General features: G+C 52.9%; 2 protein-coding genes across 4 annotated transcripts in view; one reads left to right on the top strand and one right to left on the bottom strand.

The window, feature by feature from the left end:
* LOC144827495 (uncharacterized) overlaps positions 1-958 on the bottom strand; it is a 60,385-nt gene extending 59,427 nt beyond the window's left edge. For both annotated transcript variants that reach the window (XM_078685853.1, XM_078685802.1), the window contains exon 1: positions 664-958. The gene's annotated coding sequence lies outside the window, so the exon portion shown is untranslated. The remainder of the gene's footprint in view (positions 1-663) is intronic.
* A 2,686-nt stretch (positions 959-3,644) lies between these two features.
* LOC144828150 (uncharacterized) overlaps positions 3,645-21,846 on the top strand; it is a 78,300-nt gene continuing 60,098 nt past the window's right edge. For both annotated transcript variants that reach the window (XM_078686268.1, XM_078686294.1), the window contains exon 1: positions 3,645-5,570. In XM_078686268.1, coding sequence (XP_078542394.1) covers positions 4,008-5,570 — 1,563 coding nt within the window. In that variant the 5' untranslated portion in view covers positions 3,645-4,007. The remainder of the gene's footprint in view (positions 5,571-21,846) is intronic.

Genomic DNA, 21,846 nt, shown 5'->3' on the forward strand with positions numbered 1-21,846 from the left:
AAGGACACTAACGAGACATAATCTCACCCCCACCATGCAGATTATGCAAAATTGGTATTGACTACACCAGGTTAGCAGGTGATGGCAGTTGGTGGGAGCAGTTGCCACTTGAGGAAGTAACAGGATGTTATTTAAGTGTGTGAGGGAGAGTCCTGTGATTAGTCTGCTGTGTGTCTCTCCCTGCACAGAGAAAATGGATCTCAGCAGCCAATTAACTCATTTTCTGTAGTTTCAGTAAGTTGTTTAAGTTAGGGGTGGGTGGTCTGGTTTCTGGATGGTTTGGGCAGAGTGGGCAGGTTTTCAGTTTGCCCATGTGTGACATTTATAGGCTTTCAGGGTATTTATGAGTAAAATGTCAGTGGTTTATGGTTGACACTTTGTAAATCATTAAAGAAAGCTCAATTGTTTTTTTTCTTGCATTTTCCGTTTTCATAACTACTTCTTGTAACTAGCCCTTGTCATAGCCCATTGCCCTCCAGTGCAAAGTAAGGACGCTTTTGACAGAAGCTTTCACCAAGATTCATTTTCTTTACAGACCCAAGATGTGTTCACATTCTTGATGGCTGCAGAAGTAGTTACTCTTTTAAAGCAGGGCCACTTATGAAGTCAAAATATAACTCAATTCTGATGATAATGTCATTAGTGAAAGAACGAAGAATATACCTGTAACAGATGCCCACTGCTGCTCTCTGGACAGGATCATTTTTAAGCTCCTGGCCCCAGGATGGCAGCTGTCCCCGCCGGGGCTGCAGCAGAGTCTGGTCTGGGCCTCTCAGCTCCAGAGCCCCCTCAGCTCCAGAGGGCCCCTCAGCTCCAGAGGCCTCTCAGCTCCTGGCTCCAGGGTGGCAGCTGTCCCCGCCGGTGCTGCTGCAGGGCTCTGGTTTGGGCCTCAGAGACGCCGCCATGATGTTGTTTGGGGGGCGGGGGGAGGTCAGGAGCACGAGAGCGATAGGCAGTAGTGTCTTCACTCCGCACATGCACAGAGATGACGCGCGGTCCTGCGCATGCGCAGGTATGAGACGCGGCCAAATGTTGTTTGGGGGGCGGGAGACCAGGAGCATGAGATTGATAGGATACTGTCTTCGCTCCGCACATGCGCAGTGATGACGCCCGGGCCTGCGCATGCGTAGTCATGAAGGGCGATGTTGTACGGGGGCGGGGGAGATCAGGAGCACGAGAGCCGTGATAAAGAGATGCCCACTGCTGCTCTCTGGACAGGATCATTTTTAAGCTCCTGGTCCCAGGATGGCAGCTGTCCCCGCCGGGGCTGCTGCAGGGCTCTGTTTGGGCCTCTCAGCTCCTTGGCCTCAGAGACGCCGCCATGATGTTGTTTGGGGGGCGGAGGAGGTTAGGAGCGCGAGAGCGATAGGAAGTAGTGTCTTCGCTGCGCACATGCGCAGAGATGACGCGCGGCCCTATGCACGCGCAGTTATGAGACGCTGTATTATGTTGTTTAGGGGGCGGGAAGATAAGGAGCACGAGAGCGTTAGAAAAGAGTGTCTTCACTCCGCACATTCGCAGTTATGAGACTCGTCATTATGTTGTTGGGGGGGCAGGGGAGATCAGGAGCACGAGAACGGTAGGAAGTGGTGTTTTCACTCCGCACATGCGCAGAGATGACGCGCGGCCTGTGCATGCGCAGGTATGAGACGTAGTCATTATGTTGTTTGGGGGCGGGGAGGTCAGGAGCTCGAGAGCCATGATAAAGAGATGCCCTCGCCTGACTTCCCTCAAGGAAAACAATGTCACCGTATGAGCTTTGATACACAGGGGCTGCGAGGCACCACAGCACCAATGTATGTGAGCAGGCACGAGTAGACGCAGGGGCCGGCCAGCTCGGACTGGAAACCAATTCAACCACTTTGGGTCGAACGAGCCCTTCCTCGAACCCAAGCATCATAACTTCCGGCTTCTTTCTGTGTTCAGCGGAAGGACCCTCCCCCCAGTGTCTCGCTTCAGCTTTAGACCCTCACCGACCCCCCCAGATCTGCCCCCACCCCCTCAGACTCCAAACCTGTGCTGCTTATTACTGCTCTCTGGGGAATCCTGCATGTTACTGTGCATTTCACTGCACACGGAGGTATTTACAGCGTAATCTTTACATTTGTGCACACTGCATGACTTTCAATACTGTATGAGAAATCAATATGAACTGTGCTGCTTTTTACAATACTATGTGAAATCTGTGCACATTGTACGTGTTTATTACTTAACTATAAGAAATATGTGCACATTGCATTGCTTTTCAGGGCACTGTAAAGGATATTTACAGCTTAAAGAGGTAATCTGTGCACAGGGCACTGCTTTTACCACACTATGAGAAATCTTTGCGCAATGTACTGCTTTTTACCACACTATGAGAAATCTTAGGACACTACTACTTTTACTACACTATGAGGACTATGTTCACAATGGACTGCTTTGTACTGCACTACAGGGGGGCATTCACAATGAAAATGTGTACACTGCACTGATGTTCACTACACTAGGAGAGATGCATATCGCTGCACTGCTTTATACTGCACTGTGAGGAATCTTTGCCACCACACTTCTTGACCTGCACATTTGAGGGAAATTTACATTCTCATTGTTGCTGAGATTGGACTCACGCACCCATCGACGTGCAGGCCGCGCCTGGCTGTGTCTGGCCAGAAAGAGGCCCTTCCGCCTTGTACTCTGACAAGGAGAGTGTCCACTTCTCCTGCTCTGCCGCGGTCAGCAGCCCCCTACTTTCTTCCTCTTCTTCCCTCTCTTTCTGTCTCTGTCTCGCTCTTCCTCACTTGCTGAATGAAAGCGTGACTTCAAGAAACAACGCTTACCCTCTCTTTCCTCTCTTTTCCTTCATTTGTTCCCCTGTGAAAGGGATCCAAAAGAGAAAGAAACACTTTTGCTGGAAATGTCGTCTAGTTCTCAAATTTTTCTATTCCAAAGTGCAGCCTCGGGATGGAAAGAAAAAAAGGTTCAAAATAAGAAAAATAACAAAGTAAAGCAAAACAGAGGTGTCGCAAAGTGGCCAGATTGCTTTTATTCACACCTAAACACATTAGCGCCTGTGATAGAGAGTACCCTATCACCCAGGTTAATGAACACTTCAAGATGGTGTCCAGTGGCCCACTTCAACGAGAGACATCCAGCGGTCTAGCCTACGGCGCACGAGAGGAAAAGAAGCCCGAACAGGAGTTAAAAGGGAACCGTTGGTTCAGGTGGGGGCCGTCTGGTGATTGGAGACCCGGAGGAGACACAGCTGCGACGGACGACGGCAGAGGAGAGGCTGGAACTACGCAGGACCAAAGACCGGACAAGGAAGTTCGTGACATCGGAGTAAAGACCAGAGAGGGAGAAAGCACGGAGTCGACGACTCGACGGAGCGGCGGAGCTGTCCCACGGGAGGTTTCCCCAACACACACCGCGCTCGTATACGGCTGTCCCACCGAGCAACAGGACACCGCGATACCCAATGCTACGGTCACCAGGGACCGTAGCCCCAGGCAAGTGACGTGGGGAGAAAGGTGGAGGAGGAGGTTGGAGGGCACAGGACTGTTGGGCTTGTGGCATAAATAGAGTTGTGAACGCTGCTTGCGAACACTCTTTTCTTCACTCCCCGGTAGCCCTGGTTCCCCGACCTTTCATCCAAGTTAGGAAGTCCCTAACCTCGGTGTCCCAGAATCTTGGTGACGGGTGCATGCATAGAGCCTTAAGAACCTATACAGTTCGTGACGGTAGTGTCTTTCTGTTTACCTTTTGGGAACGTCGATACGAGTGACTTGCATGGAAGAGTAAGCCCGAGACAAGAGAATCCGAGAACTGCTTCCCTGAACTCCAGCGACCATACCCGATATGTTTTGTTGAACTGCTACTGAGTTTCTATGAGAGATTTATCTTGTTAAACGCTGAAATAAAAAGCTGATATTGCTACTGTCAATGACTGTTTGAAAGGGTTAATTAAGCACCAGGGAGAGAAACGCTTACAGTGGTGTCAGAAGTGGGATACTGCCATTTGATACAAAATGACGCAACCAGTGACTGTGCAAGATATGATAACGCAGCTGGCAGAAGGTCAGAGACATTTGCAATTAGTGTTTGAGCTACAGAATGAGAATGCACGAAAAGAAAGAGAGGCTTTTCAGACGGCTTTGAAAGAACAAGCAACATTGTTAACCAGTAACCAGAAAGTGCAAGACACGGCTATCCTCTGTCTTACAGATGTAATTTCTAATGCCCGGGTCCACCCCAATATTCCCGGTAGTGTGTTACAAAAGTTCCAAGAAGGAGAAGATCCGGACTTCTTCTTTACCAATTTTGAAAGGGTTGCTACCACCGCTACGTGGCCAGCAGAAAGGTGGGGACAATATATAGCCCCATTATTATCCGGGGAACTACAGGCTGCGTACCAAGCAGCTAATCCAGCTGGAGTAACTCCCTACCCAGAGATAAAGAAAGCAATCCTCGAAAGACTAGGGTGTGAACAAGAATATTATAGAGCTCGTTTTCGTAAGGAGAAGTGGGTTACAGGTGACAATCCCCGAGCATTATTTTACAGAGTCAGAGATTTGGGAAGCCGGTGGCTACAACCTAGTACTGCCACCATGGAAGAGGTTACAGAACAAGTTTTTCTAGAACAATATCTAGAGGCGTTACCTGTGAATACTAGAGCCTGGTTAAAGCAACATCCTGGATTAACTTCCCAATCTGCTATCGAACTAGCGTGTGCATATCACAGGTCCCCAGACTTCAAAGCTTCTACTGGGAGAACCCCCATTATACTTCCCAAACCTGTCCCACGAGTTTCCAATGACAGTGTAGAGAAACGCTCCTTTCCTACTATTAGAACCCCGCCAAAGCCTTTCCCAAAACCGAACTCTCCTGTTCAAGTAGGGCCACAATGCTTTAGATGTGCCGAGTGGGGACATATATCCCGAAACTGTCCCTTAAACAATGATGGATCCGAACCAATGGAAGTGGGTTGGTCCCGAGGGCGAGTATTGGTCACAGGGCAAGGTAGGAAAACATACAAGAAAAATATCAGACTGAATGGGAAACCTTTAGAGGCTCTGTTAGACACCGGATGCCACCACATGGTAGTAGTACAAGATTTGATACCCCTGAATTCTCTATGTGAGGGAGAGACTGTTCTAGTGTCCTGTGTACATGGAGACGTTAAAGAATATCCTTTAGCCGAGGTCTTGTTGGAAATAGACGGTTATCCACAAGTCTGGAGAGTGGGAGTGGTTCCCCGACTTCCGGAAACTATTTTGTTAGGAACAGACCTGCCCAAATTTCATGACTATCTAATGGAAGCCTCAGAACAGGAAGCCAGAGCGGAATGGCTACAGGAGGCTCCGTTTGTTAATGAAAACCTAGTTCAACCCAGAGACCGAGAGCAGAAATCAAAAAATGAAAAGAGAAGAGACAAAGAGAGATATAACAGTGCATGTCAGTCCTTAGCTTCATGTTTGCTTTCTTCCCCAGAGCATGGAGACACTCCTGCACGAAGCTTCTGCACAGCTCAGAAAGATGACAGCACCCTCACGAATGCCTGGAATCAAGTACAAGAGAGTGACTCAGAGAAGGTAGGACCCTATTTTTGTATAAAACAAGGGTTACTGTATCGAGTGAGTGAGGGAGCAACTGGAAAAGTAGAACAGTTATTGGTACCTGTAGCCTTTCGGGAACAAGCTTTGCAATTAGCCCACAACCAGACGGGTGGGGGTCACTACGGACAGGAGTTAACTTTGAAGTATCTGCTGGATCGATTTTACTGGCCCGGGGTGTATAGGGAAACTGCTAGGTTTTGTGCTACATGTCCAAAATGTCAGTTGGTAAATCCTTCCAGAGACAAGAAAGTACCCCTTTGTCCTCTACCCATTATCGATGTACCCTTTCAGCGTGTGGGAATGGACCTAGTAGGTCCATTAATTCCTTCCGCCAGAGGGCATCAATATATCTTAGTGCTAGTGGACTATGCAGCAAGATATCCGGAGGCTATACCTCTGACAAGCATGACTACGCTGACGGTGGCTCAGGCTATGATATCGTTCTTCTCCCGAGTAGGATTTCCTTTGGAGTTGTTGACCGATCAGGGAACCCCTTTTATGGCAAAACTCATGAAGGAAGTATGTTCCCTTTTGGGAGTTCAACAGATTAGGACGCAGTCTATCACCCACAAACCGACGGTTTGGTGGAAAGATACAACCGAACGATTAAGACCATCCTGAAGAAGTTAATAAGTGAGACAGGGAAGGATTGAGACAGAAAGTTACCTCTGGTACTCTTTGCCATTAGGACACACGAACAGAAATCCACGGGATTCTCTCCATTCGAGCTGTTATTTGGAAGAAAACCCCGTACTTTACTTGACATGGCAGCTGAGCAGTGGACTGAGGAGGAGGATGAGGGGAAACCACTATTAGGATAAATGCAGACCCTCAAAGAAACCTGAGCTACCCTATGGGATACTGTGCACCAAAACATGGACAAAGCACAAAGTAGACAGAAAGAGCAGTATGATAAAACAAGTCAGCCAAGGGAATTGAGGGTAGGAGACAAGGTCCTGATTTTACTCCCTTCTTCCGATAAGAAATTATTGGCTACTTGGCAAGGCCCTTATACAGTTACCCAGAGAGTTACCCCTGTTTCTTACAGAGTAGCAGTACCACACACTAATAAGGTGGGGCAGACCTATCACATTAACCTACTGAAGAAATGGGAGGAACCAAGTACAAGATCTCCAGAGACCGAAGTAGTCCAATCCATAAATCATGTGACCATCACTCCCCTAGAGTTACCTCAGGAGATGGGGAGGGATGAACAGGATGAACGACCAGCCATGGGTCCCCAATTGACTACAAACGAAAAACGACAGTTAGAACAGTTACTTGACCAGTATCCTGAACTTACTTCAGGAAAACCGGGGAGGACGTCCCTAGTAGCCCATGATATTGTTACCGCTCCAGGAAGAGTGGTGAATGTGAGACCCTACCGAATACCTGAGGCTAGGAGAGAGGCACTAGAGCAAGAAATAGAAAAGATGCTACAGGCAGGTATCATTGAACCTTCTCAAAGTAATTTTATTTATTTTTATTTTTATTTTAGTGATTTATAGAGCGCCTGGTGACCCGAAGGCATCCCCGCGCTGTAAGGACTTGTAATGACCAGGAGGGGGAAGGAGGGTCTAATTGGGGAACAGGAGGGTTTTTAATTTTTTGCGGAAAAGAAGGTGGCAGGGTTCCAGCCGAAGGCTCCGTGGGGGCGAGTTCCAGCCTGAGGAGGCTTTCACTGTGAAGCGTCGACCGCCAGTGCGGGCCTTCTTGAATTTAGGAACGTTGGCCAAACGCTCATTGTCTGAGCGCAGGAGTCTAGGGGCTTTGTAGGGAGTAACCATGTCGCTCAGGATCGAGGGGCCTCGGCCATTGAGAAGTTTGTGGGCGATGCACATGGCCTTAAATTCTATCCTCTGTCGCATTGGAAGCCAGTGTAGAGCCTTGAGAGCTGGTCTAGCAGAGGTTCTATTGGGGAGGTTCATTAGTAGCCGGGCAGCAGCGTTTTGAGTGCGCTGGAGTTTTGCCAGGGTAGATTCGGGGGCTCCTAGATAGACAGCGTTACTGTAGTCCAGACGCGAGAGGATCAAGCCTTGAATCAGAAGCTTCCTTGATGGGGGGGGGAGTAGCGGAAGAATCTTCCTAATGGAGCGCATGAGACCGAAGCAGATCCCTGCTGTTTTGGTTGCCTGGGTCTTCATGGTTAGTTCGGGTTCGAGCCAGACTCCTAGAGTCTTAATTTCCTTCTTCGGGGTGGGGATCTCGCCAAAAACATCAGGCCAGACCGAGGGAGGAATAGTCGACCATTTTTTGCCCATGAGCATGACTTCGGTTTTGGAACCGTTGAGCTTGAGCGACGAATCACTCATCCAGTGGTGGATTTCCTGGAGACAGTTCAACAGATTGTCTGGGCGGTGGTCAAGATGTGAGAGTGAGACGACCAATTGCGTGTCGTCCGCGTAGCTCACCATCTTGATTCCGAATGGGGCAACTATATCCTCCAGCGGGGCCATGTAGGCGTTAAACAGGGTGGGACTTAGCCAAGACCCCTGGGGGACTCCGCTAGAAAGAGGGAGTGAGGTTGAGCTGGAGTTGCCGTCCCAAACCTGAAACGAGCGGCCTGATAGAAAAGAGTCTAACCAGGCAAGTGCGGTGCCCCCGAGTCCTGCCCTGGCCAACCGGTGGATCAAAACACGGTGGTTCACCGTATCAAAGGCTGCACTGAGGTCCAGGAGGATCACTGCCACTGACCCTCCTGAATCTAAAATGCACCTTGCCTCCTCGATGACTGCGAGGAGGGCGGTGTCCGTTCCGTGGCCAGGACGGAACCCAGTCTGGGAGCTACGCAGAAGTTTATTAGATTCAAGAAACTTGGACAGTTGGACATGGACCAGTTTTTCGGCCATTTTGCTAATGCCCGGAAGGAGCGAGATTGGCCTGTAGTTTGCCAGGTCGGAGGGGTCCAGTTGAGGTTTTTTAAGAAGTGCTTTGACTACTGCACCCTTCCAGCTCGGGGGGACAGAGCCTTTGGACAGGGAGATGTTGATCAGCTCTGTGATGGGGGCCAAAATAGCGGGGGCCACTGTTTTCAAGAATCTCATGGGGGCGGGGTCACCGGGGGACCCGCTTTTCATACTGGCCAGAGTCTTACCTACTTCCTCCATGGTTACGGCTGTGAATGCCGTCAGCTGTGGAGGGGGGATAATTCCTGAGTGGGTCACGGGAGCATCCATGTTTCAGTAGATTGACTCGTTGGGAGGGGGGAGTGAGGCCAGGATGCCAGAGATTTTTGAGTCGAAGTAAGTAGCCAGTTCCTCGCTTCTACCTGACGAGATCTCATTGGAGGAAGGGGGGGCTGGTATTTTCAGGAGCTCTTTGGCTATGAGGTAAGACTCTCTTGCCGAGTTAGTAGCCTTTTTTATTCTGTCATCGTAGTGTGATGCTTTAGTAGTTTTAAGGGTGGCTTAATAGGTTCTCACCGAACTTCGATAGGCCTCCTTACTGGAGTGGAGACAGTTTTTCCTCCACATTCGTTCCGCTTTTTTGCACTCTTTGCGGAGAGTTCTAAGTTCTGTGCTGAACCAGGGGGCTGATCCTGTCTTACCGTTTTTATCCTCACGAGATTTTATGGGGAGGATGGAGTCGAGGGAGGTGGTAATCCAGTCCCTGAAGTTTCTGTCCGCACTAACAGGGTCTTCTGCGGGAGTGGGGGCCCCAGAGTTCAGCACTCTGGACCAGTCCTCCGTGGAGAGTCTGGACCATGCCCTGTCCCTGGTGAAAGTGGCGGGCTTGTGGGGTTTCCTGAAGACTCCTGGTAGAGAGAACGGGACCAGAAAATGGTCCGTCCAAGGGAGGGGAAGGGACACATTGGTTTGGAGGGAGGGGACGTTGGTGAAGACTGGGTCAAGGAGGTGGCCCTTGATGTAGGTGGCTCCAGAATTGGTCAGTTGAAGACCGTAGGCTGCCAGGTCTTGAATCAAATCGACGGCCCCTGTGTCTAGTGGGTCGTCGAAATTAATATTGAGGTCTCCTAGTATGGTAAAGTTGGAGGTGGAATGGGCCAGTGAGGATATTAATTCCAGGAGAGCACTAGCAAAGGGGCCAGAGTGACCAGGGGGGCGATATACTAGGAGGCCTGACAGTGAGCTTGTCGGGGCCATTTGGATGGAGAAGTGGCAGCTTTCAGAGTCCGAGATGTGGGCTTCATTAATTCTACAGGAGGAGTGATCCCGGTGGAGAATAGCGAGTCCACCTCCTCTACCGGAGGGACGTGGTTGAGACTGGATAAGGAAGCCTGGGGGTAAGGCTAAGACCACATCCGAGTCAGAATGAGCAGTGAGCCACGTTTCCGTAAGGAATAGTATGTCGAGGTCGTGGTCAACAAGTAAGAGATTGATGAGCAGGGCGTGCATGGGGAGCGATCTACAATTCAGTACGGCTAGTTTGAGGCCGGTAAGTGTAGGGGGGGATCAGCAAGATGTAGCTGGGCTGGAAGGCAGAGTGCACATCTAGTAAAGGGTCCGTCTGAATCATGGAGATAGTGGCACTTAGTATTCTTGAGGGATCTGAGGCTTAAAAGGTCCCGGCGAGAATAGCTTACCCTGTTGGAAGCTGGCCCCGGCATAGATTCTGGCCCTGTGCCCGTTCGTGCGCGGACGGGCGCAGACGGGCTTGCCTTAGGCGCGCCTTCTGCGCGCAAACGGCGCTCCCGCTGCGCTCGTCCGCTGCACTTCCTGGCCCGGCACATTTTATTGTGATGTTTTAGAGGGGCGTGGCCTAAGGGGGCGTGGCGATTTTTAAAATGATCAGGAGCAAAAGTCCCGGCTTTCCGCCTCAGGAAAAACAATTCTGGGCGCCTGACGCTTGTAATCAGCGTTATATATGGCGCGAAGGGGGCGTGGCCTAAAGGGGCGTGGCGACCGTCGACGCGGTGCCGAGGTTGTTGTGGGCTTAGAGGGGGGTCGAGACAGCGTGGACGCGCTGAGGGCTACTGCCCGAGCCTAGCGCTGCTCAAAGTGCCCAGGTGAAAGTGAGTGAGAGTTAAAAGCAGGTAAGTTTCACACACAAAATACAGTTTTTTTAAAAATGATCGGGAGCAAAAGTCCCGGCTTTCCGCCTCAGGACAAAACAATTGGCGATCCCCCATAGTTTTGGTACCAAAACCGGATGGCAGCATCCGTTTTTGCATTGACTTTCGCCAAGTGAATGCTCACTTGAAATTTGACAATTATCCCATGCCTCGGGTAGACGAGCTAATTGAGAAACTGGGGGGGGGCTAGAGTGATGTCCACCATTGATTTAACCAAGGGATATTGGCAAATACCCCTAACAGAGACAGCTCAAGAGAAGACAGCTTTTTCCATACCCTCAGGGTTATATCAATTCAAAGTGATGCCATTTGGGCTACATGGAGCCCCGGCTACCTTTCAGAGACTTATGGACATATTACTAAAAACCCATCACAATTATGCCGTGGCTTATCTGGATGACATTGTTGTGTATAGCCCCGATTGGAAAACTCATCTCAAACATTTGGAAAATGTATTTGGAACCCTGGCTCAGGCAGGATTGACCATAAATCCAAAGAAAACCACTCTGGGTACTCATCAGATAAATTATTTAGGCTACACCATAAGTGAGGGAACCTTAAAACCCCAAGTAGACAAATTGGAAGCTATCAAAAACATTCCCCGACCAACCACCAGAAAAGAAGTACAAGCTTTCTTAGGGTTGGTTGGATATTATCGAAGATTCATTCCCCAGTTATCTGACGTGGCCAGCCCTCTCACAGACTTATTGAGAGGAAAACCTTCAAGAGCAAAAATCGGGTTGGGCCCAACGCAAGAGAAGAGTTTCGAAACCCTAAAGGCGGTATTGTGTCAAGCTCCGCTTTTGACTTGTCCTGATTACAAAAAGACCTTTGTTCTGCAAACAGACGCCTCAGATAAAGGACTGGGAGCTGTATTATCTCAACCCGATAATCAGGGGTTGCTTAAGCCAGTACTGTTTTTGAGTCGCAAATTATTCCCGAGGGAGACACGCTATGCCACCATGGAGAAGGAATGCTTGGCCATCAAATGGGCAATGGAATCTTTGCAATACTATTTGCTGGGCAGAACTTTCTTTCTAGTTACCGACCATGCTCCTCTAACTTGGTTAGCAACCCACAAGGAAACTAATGCTAAAGTGTTAAGATGGTTTTTAGCCTTACAGCCTTTTTCATTTCAGACTCTGCACATGCCAGGGAAGTTCCAAGGGAATGTAGATTATCTCTCCAGATTTCCGACAGCTGAATGGCCCGATCGTCCATCTCCAGAAGAGAGGCAATGTGATAGAGAGTACCCTATCACCCAGGTTAATGAACACTTCAAGATGGTGTCCAGTGGCCCACTTCAACGAGAGACATCCAGCGGTCTAGCCTACGGCGCACAAGAGGAAAAGAAGCCCGAACAGGAGTTAAAAGGGAACCGTTGGTTCAGGTGGGGGCCGTCTGGTGATTGGAGACCCGGAGGAGACACAGCTGCGACGGACGACGGCAGAGGAGAGGCTGGAACTACGCAGGACCAAAGACCGGACAAGGAAGTTCGTGACATCGGAGTAAAGACCAGAGACGGAGAAAGCACGGAGTCGACGACTCGACGGAGCGGCGGAGCTGTCCCACGGGAGGTTTCCCCAACACACACCGCGCTCGTATACGGCTGTCCCACCGAGCAACAGGACACCGCGATACCCAATGCTACGGTCACCAGGGACCGTAGCCCCAGGCAAGTGACGTGGGGAGAAAGGTGGAGGAGGAGGTTGGAGGGCACAGGACAGTTGGGCTTGTGGCATAAATAAAGTTGTGCACGCTGCATGCGAACACTCTTTTCTTCACTCCCCGGTAGCCCTGGTTCCCCGACCTTTCATCCAAGTTAGGAAGTCCCTAACCTCGGTGTCCCAGAATCTTGGTGACGGGTGCATGCATAGAGCCTTAAGAACCTATACAGTTCGTGACGGTAGTGTCTTTCTGTTTGCCTTTTGGGAACGTCGATACGAGTGACTTGCAAGGAAGAGTAATCCCGAGACAAGAGAATCCGAGAACTGCTTCCCTGAACTCCAGCGACCATACCCGATATGTTTTGTTGAACTGCTACTGAGTTTCTATGAGAGATTTATCTTGTTAAACGCTGAAATAAAAAGCTGATATTGCTACTGTCAATGACTGTTTGAAAGGGTTAATTAAGCACCAGGGAGAGAAACGCTTACAGCGCCACTTCACGGAGTTTGCCAGTGAAACAGTACTTTCGTTTTCTCGTCTTTCTGTTGGTGTGTGGAGTGGAAAACGTTTAATGCAATCCTTAACGACTGTTTAGTTTATAAAATGTGTACCACAGCTCTGTGTTCAGAGATGTGGTCTTTTTAAATCATACTATTTACGTTTTGTAAGGATGTAAGCATATAAGCAATGGACATTGAAACGGGTCCCTTCCATGTGTTTACTTTTCAGGCAAAAAACACGCATTGATTTCTAAATAGTGAGTGTAAACGTATTGAGGTAACCATGTTGTTCCAGTTTATATTACACATGCTTTACTTAATCTTGCATTCCCTACAATGTGTTCAGTTGGGTGTTGCAATTGCTTTGCGTGAAAAGTTGGTTCTAGAATATGTCAAAAATGTATGCAGATCAATATGTGGCCTGGAAAATTAAAGAACCATAATGCACAACGTAGATAGAGTGTGACCCTATCTGGGATGTGGAAATATTTTGCAAATCTAGTTGTCCAAGGTACAATAAGTCCTTTGATGTCCGGACCCTCTCACCTGGGGGTCAGAGGGGGCGGGATGATGGTGTCCAGACACCCAGCAGGGGGGTGGAGCCAGCGCCCAGGGAGGCCGGAGGGCGATTGATACCAGGCGTCCGGGGACGACTGGAGGGCCATCGAAACTTCCCTCCTCTAGGATCTGTTGAGTGGCCACTCTACCACCCGGGGGGATCTTGGTGCCTCGATGTCGGGGCTTCGCTGGGGCCTTGGCCGGGGCCGAGGCCACGTGCTCGGGACGTGGTGGTCCAAGATGGAGTCGGACGAGGCCTCGTGCTCGTAACGTGATGGGCCCAGGATGGAGTCGGGCCGGTAGGGTTGGGGATATGCTGGGTCCGCCATGTTCCAGGGGAGGAGAGCGATGGTGTGTCCGGGGGGTTGCTCTTGTTGGTAGTTCGTGTAAGGTCGGGCCAAGGGGCGCCCGGGGTCTGATGGAGGGCCGTTGTCGTCCTGGGCCCGCCATGCGGGGAGGGTTAGGACCACGCCGTGGGGCCGGGTCCAACACGCGTCCCCCCCAGCTGAAGGCAGGGGAGATTCACCCATCTTCTTGGGGGGGTCTCCTCGCCGAGGCGGAAAAACCGGGACAGGCCATCAGCATTGGCGTGGTCATTGCCAGGGCGATGCTCCACAGTGAAGTCCATCCCTTGGAGGGAGATGGACCATCGCAGTAGCTTCGGGTTCTCGCCCCGCATCTGCATCAGCCACCGCAGAGGCCGGTGGTCGGTCTGCACCCGGAAGTGGGTGCCGAAGAGGTAGGGCCGGAGCTTCTTTAAGGCCCACACAACGGCGAAGGCTTCCCTCTCAATGGTGCTCCATCGTTGTTCCCTAGCCAGCAGGCGCCGACTGATGAAGGCCACGGGAAGGTCGATTCCGTCAGGGTTCACTTGTGAGAGGACCGCCCCAATGCCGTGCTTGGAGGCGTCTGTTTGGACCACAAACTCTCGGCTGTAGTCAGGAGCCTGGAGCACAGGGGCGGTGCACATGGCAGTCTTTAGTGTTTCGAAGGCTGCTTGGCACTCTGAGGTCCATTGTACCTTGTGGGGTAGTCTCTTGGAGGTTAGTTCTGTGAGGGGCCCCACAATGCTCCCATAGTTTTTTATGAAACGCCGATAATATCCTGTGAGCCCCAGGAAGGCTCGGACTGCGGTCTGGGTGACCGGGGGCTCCCAGGCCTGGATGGCGTCAATCTTCGGCTGGAGGGGAGCCACCTGGCCGCTCCCTACTTGGTGCCCCAGATAGGTCACAGACCCTTGGCCTATCTGGCACTTGCTGGCTTTTATTGTCAGTCCGGCCCGTCAGAGGGCCGTCAGGACCTCCCAGAGGTGTGTCAGGTGTTCGCCCCAGTCGAGGCTGTATACTGCAATATCGTCCAGCTACGCGGCACTGAACTCTTCTAGCCCCGCCAGCACTCTATTCACGAGTCTCTGGAAGGTGGCCGGGGCGTTTTTCATGCCAAAGGGCATCACGGTGAAATGGTAGTGGCCATCAGGGGTCGAGAAAGCAGATCGCTCTTGGGCACCAGGGGTGAGGCCGATCTGCCAATACCCGGCCGTGAGGTCGAAGGTGCTGAGATACCTGGCGGCCCCCAGGCGATCGATCAGCTCATCCGCCCGGGGGATGGGATGGGCGTCGGTCCTGGTGACGGCAATCAGCCCCCGGTAGTCGACACAGAACCTGAGCTCCGGGGGTGCGCCGGGGGCGGCGACTTTAGGGACCAGGACCACGGGACTGGCCCAGGGACTGTTGGAGGGTTCGACTACCCCCAGTGCCAGCATCTTGGAGTAGTGTGGCTCACTGGTTAGAGGCGGCAGACAAGAGAGCAGAAGTCGGCCCGGGACCAGGGTTCAATTCCCGACGCGGAAGGGTCGTGGACCTGGGTCAGCGGACTCGATAATTCTCGCTTCGGTGCTTACTCTAATCAGGGGTTCCACTCTGCAACTCTGGGCATTAGCTTGCCTAATCTCCACAACGGCCCCATCAATTCCGGGGATGCCTGGCTCCACCTTGGGGACTCCCAGCAGGGACCATCCCACAGGGAAAGCCAGGACGGGTTCCCCAGAGTTATACAGCACCAGGAAACCTATGGACGGGTAGCAGTGCGCTTTACAAGCTCAAATACATTACATTACATTACTTCGGACTGAATGCAGGCCCGCACTCGGTCGGGAACTCGGAAAGCCCGGTGTCGTACAGGCGGGCTGTCCCCAGTCTCTACATCGTGTACACACCACCGGGTGACTCCGGGGGTGAGGGAGAAGAGGTCTGCAAATTGTCCCAGCAGCTTCCGGCAGTCCTGGTGCTGTTCTGGGGTCAGGGTAGAGGAGAGCGTGACCCCTTCGACGGAGCCGTCCTTCTCGGTGGTGCTCAGGAGATCTGGTAGAGGCTCGGAGTCGTCTTCAGCTCCGTCATTGGTAGCTAGCAGTAGGCTCAGTTCGGTGCGGGCAAAGTGAGGCTTGAGCCTGTTGGCGTGCAGAACCCGGAGAGGGTTCCGGGGGGACTCCATGTCCACCAAGTAAGTGACGGGGCTCTTGCGCTCCACCACTTTGAAGGGCCCCGTCCATTTGTCCTGGAGGGCACAAGGTTCGACCGGGGACATGACCCAGACCTGCTGGCCCGGCTCGAACTCGATGGACGAGGCATTCTGGTCATACCAGCATTTCATTTCCTCCTGACTGGACTCAAGGTTGGCCTCGGCAAGTTCCTGGAACTTCCGAGTCTGGTTGCGGAGGGTCAGGAGGTACCAGTAGACGTCCGGGGGGTGCATCTTGGGCAGCCGTCTCCCAGCCTTCTTTGACCAAGCTGAGGGGGCCTCGGACAGGATGCCCATACAGCAGTTCGAAAGGGCTGAACCCCAGGGACTTCTGGGGCACCTCGATAGGCGAACAGGAGGCAGGGCAATAGGACATCCCATTTGCGTCGTAGCGGCTCTTCTAGGCCCTTGATCATCCCTTTCAAGGTTCGGTTAAACCGTTCCACAAGTCCAATTCCTTGGGGGTGATACGGGGTGGTGAACTTATATGTGACCCCACACTGTTGCCACAGGGACCGCATATATTTAGATATAAAGTTGGTGCCCCGATCACTCACGACCTCTCGGGGGAAGCCGACTCGGGAGAAAATCCCCATTAGCGCTCGACCCACCACGGGGGCCGTGATGGTGCAGAGGGGGATGGCTTCCGGATAGCGGGTGGCATGGTCCACCAGGACGAGGATGAAGTGATGCCCCTGAGAGGTGCGGGGGTCCAGGGGCCCCACGATGTCGATCCCCACTCGCTCGAAGGGGGTGGTGACCACGGGAAAAGGCTGGAGCGGGGCTTTGATTCTCCCCCCGCTCTTCCCGCTGGCTTGGCAGGTCGGACATGTTCGGCAGTGGTTATTCACGTCGTTGCGCATTTTCGTCCAGTAAAAATGGGTCACCAGGTGGCTGTAGGTCTTGTCCTGCCCCAGGTGCCCGGCGAGGGGCACGTCATGTGCCAGGTTCAGGAGAAAGTCTTGGAATCGGAGGGGGACGACCAGCACTCGGCTGGCTCCCAGTTCGGCAATCTTCTGTTCGCTATAGAGGAGGTCGTGGTCCCAATAGACCCAGTGGGACCCCGAGGGGTCTCCGGCGGCTTGAGTGGCGGCTTGTTGACGGATTCCCTCGAGGGAGGGACAGGTTTTCTGTTCCTGTCGGAACTGTTCGCGGGTGGGGCCACCTTCTTGGCGCCATTGAGCTAGTTCTGGAAGGTGGCCGAGCTCGGTGAGATCTTTAGCGTCGGATCCCTGGGGCCCGTTTTCAGTGTTGGCGTCCTCGGAGACGGCGGGCGGCGGAGGTGCCGGCCACTCCGGTTCTTCAGGCGGGGTGTCTTCGTTCGGGGCGGAGGCCCGGGCGGTCATGGATTGAGTGGTCGCACAGACCCACTCGGGCAGGCCGAGCATCCCCAGATGCTCTCTCCGCTCAACGTGGGCCCAGGGGGAACTTTCCAGGTCGTTCCCGAGGAGGCAGTCCACGGGGGCATCGTCCCGGACAGTCACTTTCAGCATGCCCGACACCCCTCCCCACTCGAAGGGAATGCGTGCCATCTGGCACAAGCTCTCGGAGTTGTCCGCCGACCGTACCGGGCACAGGATGTTGGGCAGGATTTGTTCAGGGGTCACCAAATGGCAGCGGACCGCCGTCACGCTGGCTCCAGTGTCACGCAGGGCTTGGGCCCTGTGTCCATTAATGGTGACCCACTGGCGGTACTTCTGGGTGTTGCCAGAGATCGGGGCTCGGGGGATCATGTCTCTTTCGCCCAGACACACCAGGGACATGGCTGCGGGCTCCCACTCGGTCTGTTTGGGGACTTCGTCCTCTTCCTCGCCTCCGTCTTCACCCAGGGCGGCGGCCATGATCTGGCGGTTTGGAGGACCGGTGGTGCCGGGTCGCTGGTTCATCGGGCAGAGAGGGTCATTAGCATAGTGACCCAGCCGCTGGCATCTGTGGCAAGTAACGTTTGGGCGGGGCCCCGGTCGTGCTGGAGGGGCCCCCCTTCGGCCCAGGGATGGCGAAGTGGAGGTAGGGGAGGACCCCGTGGGGGCGTCTCGGCCCCTGCTCTGGCCTCCTCCGCCGCCTCGTGGTCGGTGGTTCCCCAGGGATCCCCGGCCGTAGTCTACCACATCGGACTCCGGGGGACTCGGGTGCTCACCCATCTATCAGCCTCGACAGCGAGTTTTCGTGGCTCTGTCAGTTTGCTGTCGAGGAGATGCTGGCGGAGTTTGATGAAGCAGTTGTTGGAAAGATGTTCCCATATAATGAGGTCGGCCAACTGCTGGAAGGTGGTGACCTGACTGCCTTTGATCCACCCCTCAAAGGCTCTGCTAAAAAAGTTCAGGTATTCCACCCATGTGGTACCGGGGATTTATTTACAGTCTCGGAATCGCTGCCGGTACATTTCGGGGGTGAGTCCGTAGCGAGTGAGGAGGGCGGCTTTCATGTGTTCGTACGAGGTCATCTCGGCATCGGGAAGCTCTAGCAGATCGTCCCTCCCTTCGTTGACGAACTTATCCCACAAGCCGGCGCCCCAGTCCTTGAGGGGTACTCGATGGGCGGTCATGGCTACCTCATAGGCTTTGAACCACTGTTGGATGTCGTCGTTCTTATAGTATTCTTTGATGACATCCTTGGGTATGTGCACCTTCGTGTCCACCGGAGGGAGCGAGGTCTTGCCCCCGGAGGCGTTGGCCTCATTTGTCTTGGCCGTGATCTCTAGTTCCTTTAAGCCACGCTCATGCTCGTACGTGAGTTTCTTTTCTTCGAGTTCTCTTTGTCTTCGTTTCTCCTCCAGATCTCCTTCTAGTCGTAGTTGCTCGAGGGCTATTTTTTTCTCGGCCAGCTGTAGTTCTCCGTCTAGCCGGAGTCTGGCTAGGTCTAGTTCGTGCAGCCTGTTCCTCTCTCGTTCTCGGGCGTCTTCGTGGGAGAGGCCCGTGTCTAGGTTTGCAGGTCTTTCCCCCGCTGGGGACGCGTTGGTCTCCGGACTTCTGTTCGGGCCCGGGTTATCTTCATTCTGGGGTGGCGAGTTTCCGGCTTCCACCCATGCTTGTAGGGCCAGTTTAAAGTCTTCCTTGGTGCTTAGGCCAGTGGTAGCGATGCCCAGATCTTTGCAGAATTGTTTCAACTCCTTATGACTGTACTCTTCCATTTTCTCTTTCCGGAATTCTGCAGTCGGTCTGGTTTCTTGAGTAGTCATGCTCGCGGTGTGTTTTTCTCGGTAGCGGTTGACTCACTCTCTGTACGAAATGCGTTGGCTCGGATCGCACCGCCTGCCACCAATGTTAGAAAGGCGGCCCCGGGGGAGGCAGAAGATGTCTGACTGACCACCCCTAGGTCCACCCCTCCGTCGAGAAGTAGCCGAGCGTTAGCGAGAGGCCTCCTGGGTGAGGGTCCTCTCCTAGGTTCGTACAGCAGAGCAATCACACCACTACAAATGGACACCACACAGGAGGATAAGTTCTTTAGGCTTTTATCAAGAATAAAAGGTTGTTTGTCTTCAGCGATAGGGACAGGCAGATCGAGGGATCTGAAAAGTCTCGTAAATGGGGGACAGGGTAGCGGGATAGTCTTGGTCCTGAGGACGGAAGGTATACCCTGCGCACAGCTCTCAATCCTCGAGCCGGGGGGTTCCGAGAGGATGGGCCGCGGCAGCGCCAGCAGGCCCTAAAGATGGTTCAGCGAATCTGGGCCGCGGCAGCGCCAGCAGGGTCCAAAGATGGTTCAGCTTAGATGGACCGCGGCAGCGCCAGCAGGCTCCAAGGATGGTTCAGCTAAGATGGACCGCGGCAGCGCCAGCAGGCTCCAAGGATGGTTCAGTTAGGATGGGCCGCGGCAGCGCCAGCAGGCTCCAAAGATGGGTCAGCTCAAGATGGACCGCGGTAGCGCCAGCAGGCTCCAAAGATGGTTGCAGGTTTCAGGGGAAAAGGAGTTCGTCTCGGGGTCTGCCGCGACAGCGTCAGCAGGGCTCTCGACTCCAGGATACAACTGCCGTCCTACTCCGGGGCTGGCCCAGATATAGGACTGGAGTCCTTTGATGTCCGGACCCTCTCGCCCTGGGGGTCAGAGAGGCCGGGATGATGGTGTCCAGACACCCAGCAGGGGGGTGGAGCCAGCGCCCAGGGAGGCCGGAGGGCGATTGATACCAGGCGTCCGGGGACGACTGGAGGGCCATCGAAACTTCCCTCCTCTAGGATCTGTTGAGTGGCCACTCTACCACCCGGGGGGATCTTGGTGCCTCGATGTCGGGGCTTCGCTGGGGCCTTGGCCGGGGCCGAGGCCACGTGCTTGGGACGTGGTGGTCCAAGATGGAGTCGGACGAGGCCTCGTGCTCGTAACGTGATGGGCCCAGGATGGAGTCGGGCCGGTAGGGTTGGGGATATGCTGGGTCCGCCATGTTCCAGGGGAGGAGAGCGATGGTGTGTCCGGGGGGTTGCTCTTGTTGGTAGTTCGTGTAAGGTCGGGCCAATGGGCGCCCGGGGTCTGATGGAGGGCCGTTGTCGTCCTGGGCCCGCCATGCGGGGAGGGTTAGGACCACGCCGTGGGGCCGGGTCCAACATAAGGCATATCCATGGGGTGCAGAGGAGGTTAGGCCTGTCCAGGGGGTCCAGAGTTGTTGAGGCCTGTCCAGGGGTGCAGAGGAGGTGAAGCCTGTCCTGGGGAGAAGAGGAGGTGAGCATGTCCAGGGGGAGAAGAGGAGGTGAGCCTGTCCAATGGGGTGCAGAGGAGGTGAGTCCTGTCCAAGGAGGTGCAGATGAGGTGAGGCCTGTCCAGGGGATGCAGGGTAGGCCTGTTGTCAAGGGTTGTGTTTACTCACAGTGCCAACACTCCCAGGAGCAGAACATGAGATTTTTCAAATTCCACCACTGGTTTTCCCACAGCCACCAACTGAAGAGTTAACTAGTGGCCGTGCGAACCCAGCCGGGAGAAAGGGGCATGGGACAGAGAAGAGACTGCCTGACCTTCTGGCTCTTCCACTCTACTTCTTCCTTTCTGCTGTACTCCATTTTATGCCGTTCTTACTCCCTCTCTATCTTCAAGACCTGGCTGTTCGAGCAGTAGCGGACCCCGCCCCCCCCCCTAGCGCCTTGAGACCCTCCGGGTGAGTAGTGCGCGGTATAAATGCCTATGATTGATTGATTGATTGATTGATTGATTGATGGAAATCGCTGTAACAGAAAAACACACCATTACTAATTTGATTTTTGGACTGTGTACCCCCCTGGACTTCTTCTGGCACTTTGATTCAAACTAACTGGGTCACTCTCATGGACTTCTTTACTCTTGTCCTGCCCGCCATTTTGCTGCTGTTCTCGGCTGCTTTTCTCTGGACCCTGACCCGCCATCTTGTCCATTCCCTCGTCCTTTAACCCTTTGTCCCTCGTTTCCCCTTTGACGATCCTATGATTTGCCTTTTCTCCATTCCCTTGCATCCCTCCCACCCTCTCTTGGTGCTGAGACTACGTCCCCCCTCCTTAATGGAACTCTGCTCTCCTGGTTTTTTGGGTCTTGACCTGAGAAAATCTACTATTTGTATATTTATGTATATAGAGATAACTCTAACCACTAGTATATGTAGTAGACCTGTACTCTCTACCATTCCTATGTGACTCTTAGAGTATATCCATTCGTATCCCTTCCCTATGTATATAGAGATAACTGTAATCACTAGTATGTGCAGTAGACCTTTGTAGTCTCTACCATTCCTATGTGACTCTTAGAGTATATCCATTTGTATCTCTTCCTTGAGTGACTTGCAACTTCTACGTTTGCAGTTTTTTCTGTGTTTATCTCTTCCGTGTGTGACTCTACATCTTGTACATTTGTAATTTTTTTTCTGGGTGTATCTTTTATGTAACTCATGTAATTCCAAGTCCTTATGTATCGCTACTGGTTCTTATGTAAAGCGCTCTGACACCTTCAGGTAATGTTCGCGCTATTTAAATCGCATTAAATAAATAAATATATACATATGTGTCCTTACCCAGAGTGCCTGTGG

This window comes from Lissotriton helveticus, chromosome 1_1 (assembly GCF_964261635.1).
Source record: "Lissotriton helveticus chromosome 1_1, aLisHel1.1, whole genome shotgun sequence".
In the NCBI taxonomy this organism is placed as follows: Eukaryota; Metazoa; Chordata; class Amphibia; order Caudata; family Salamandridae; genus Lissotriton; species Lissotriton helveticus.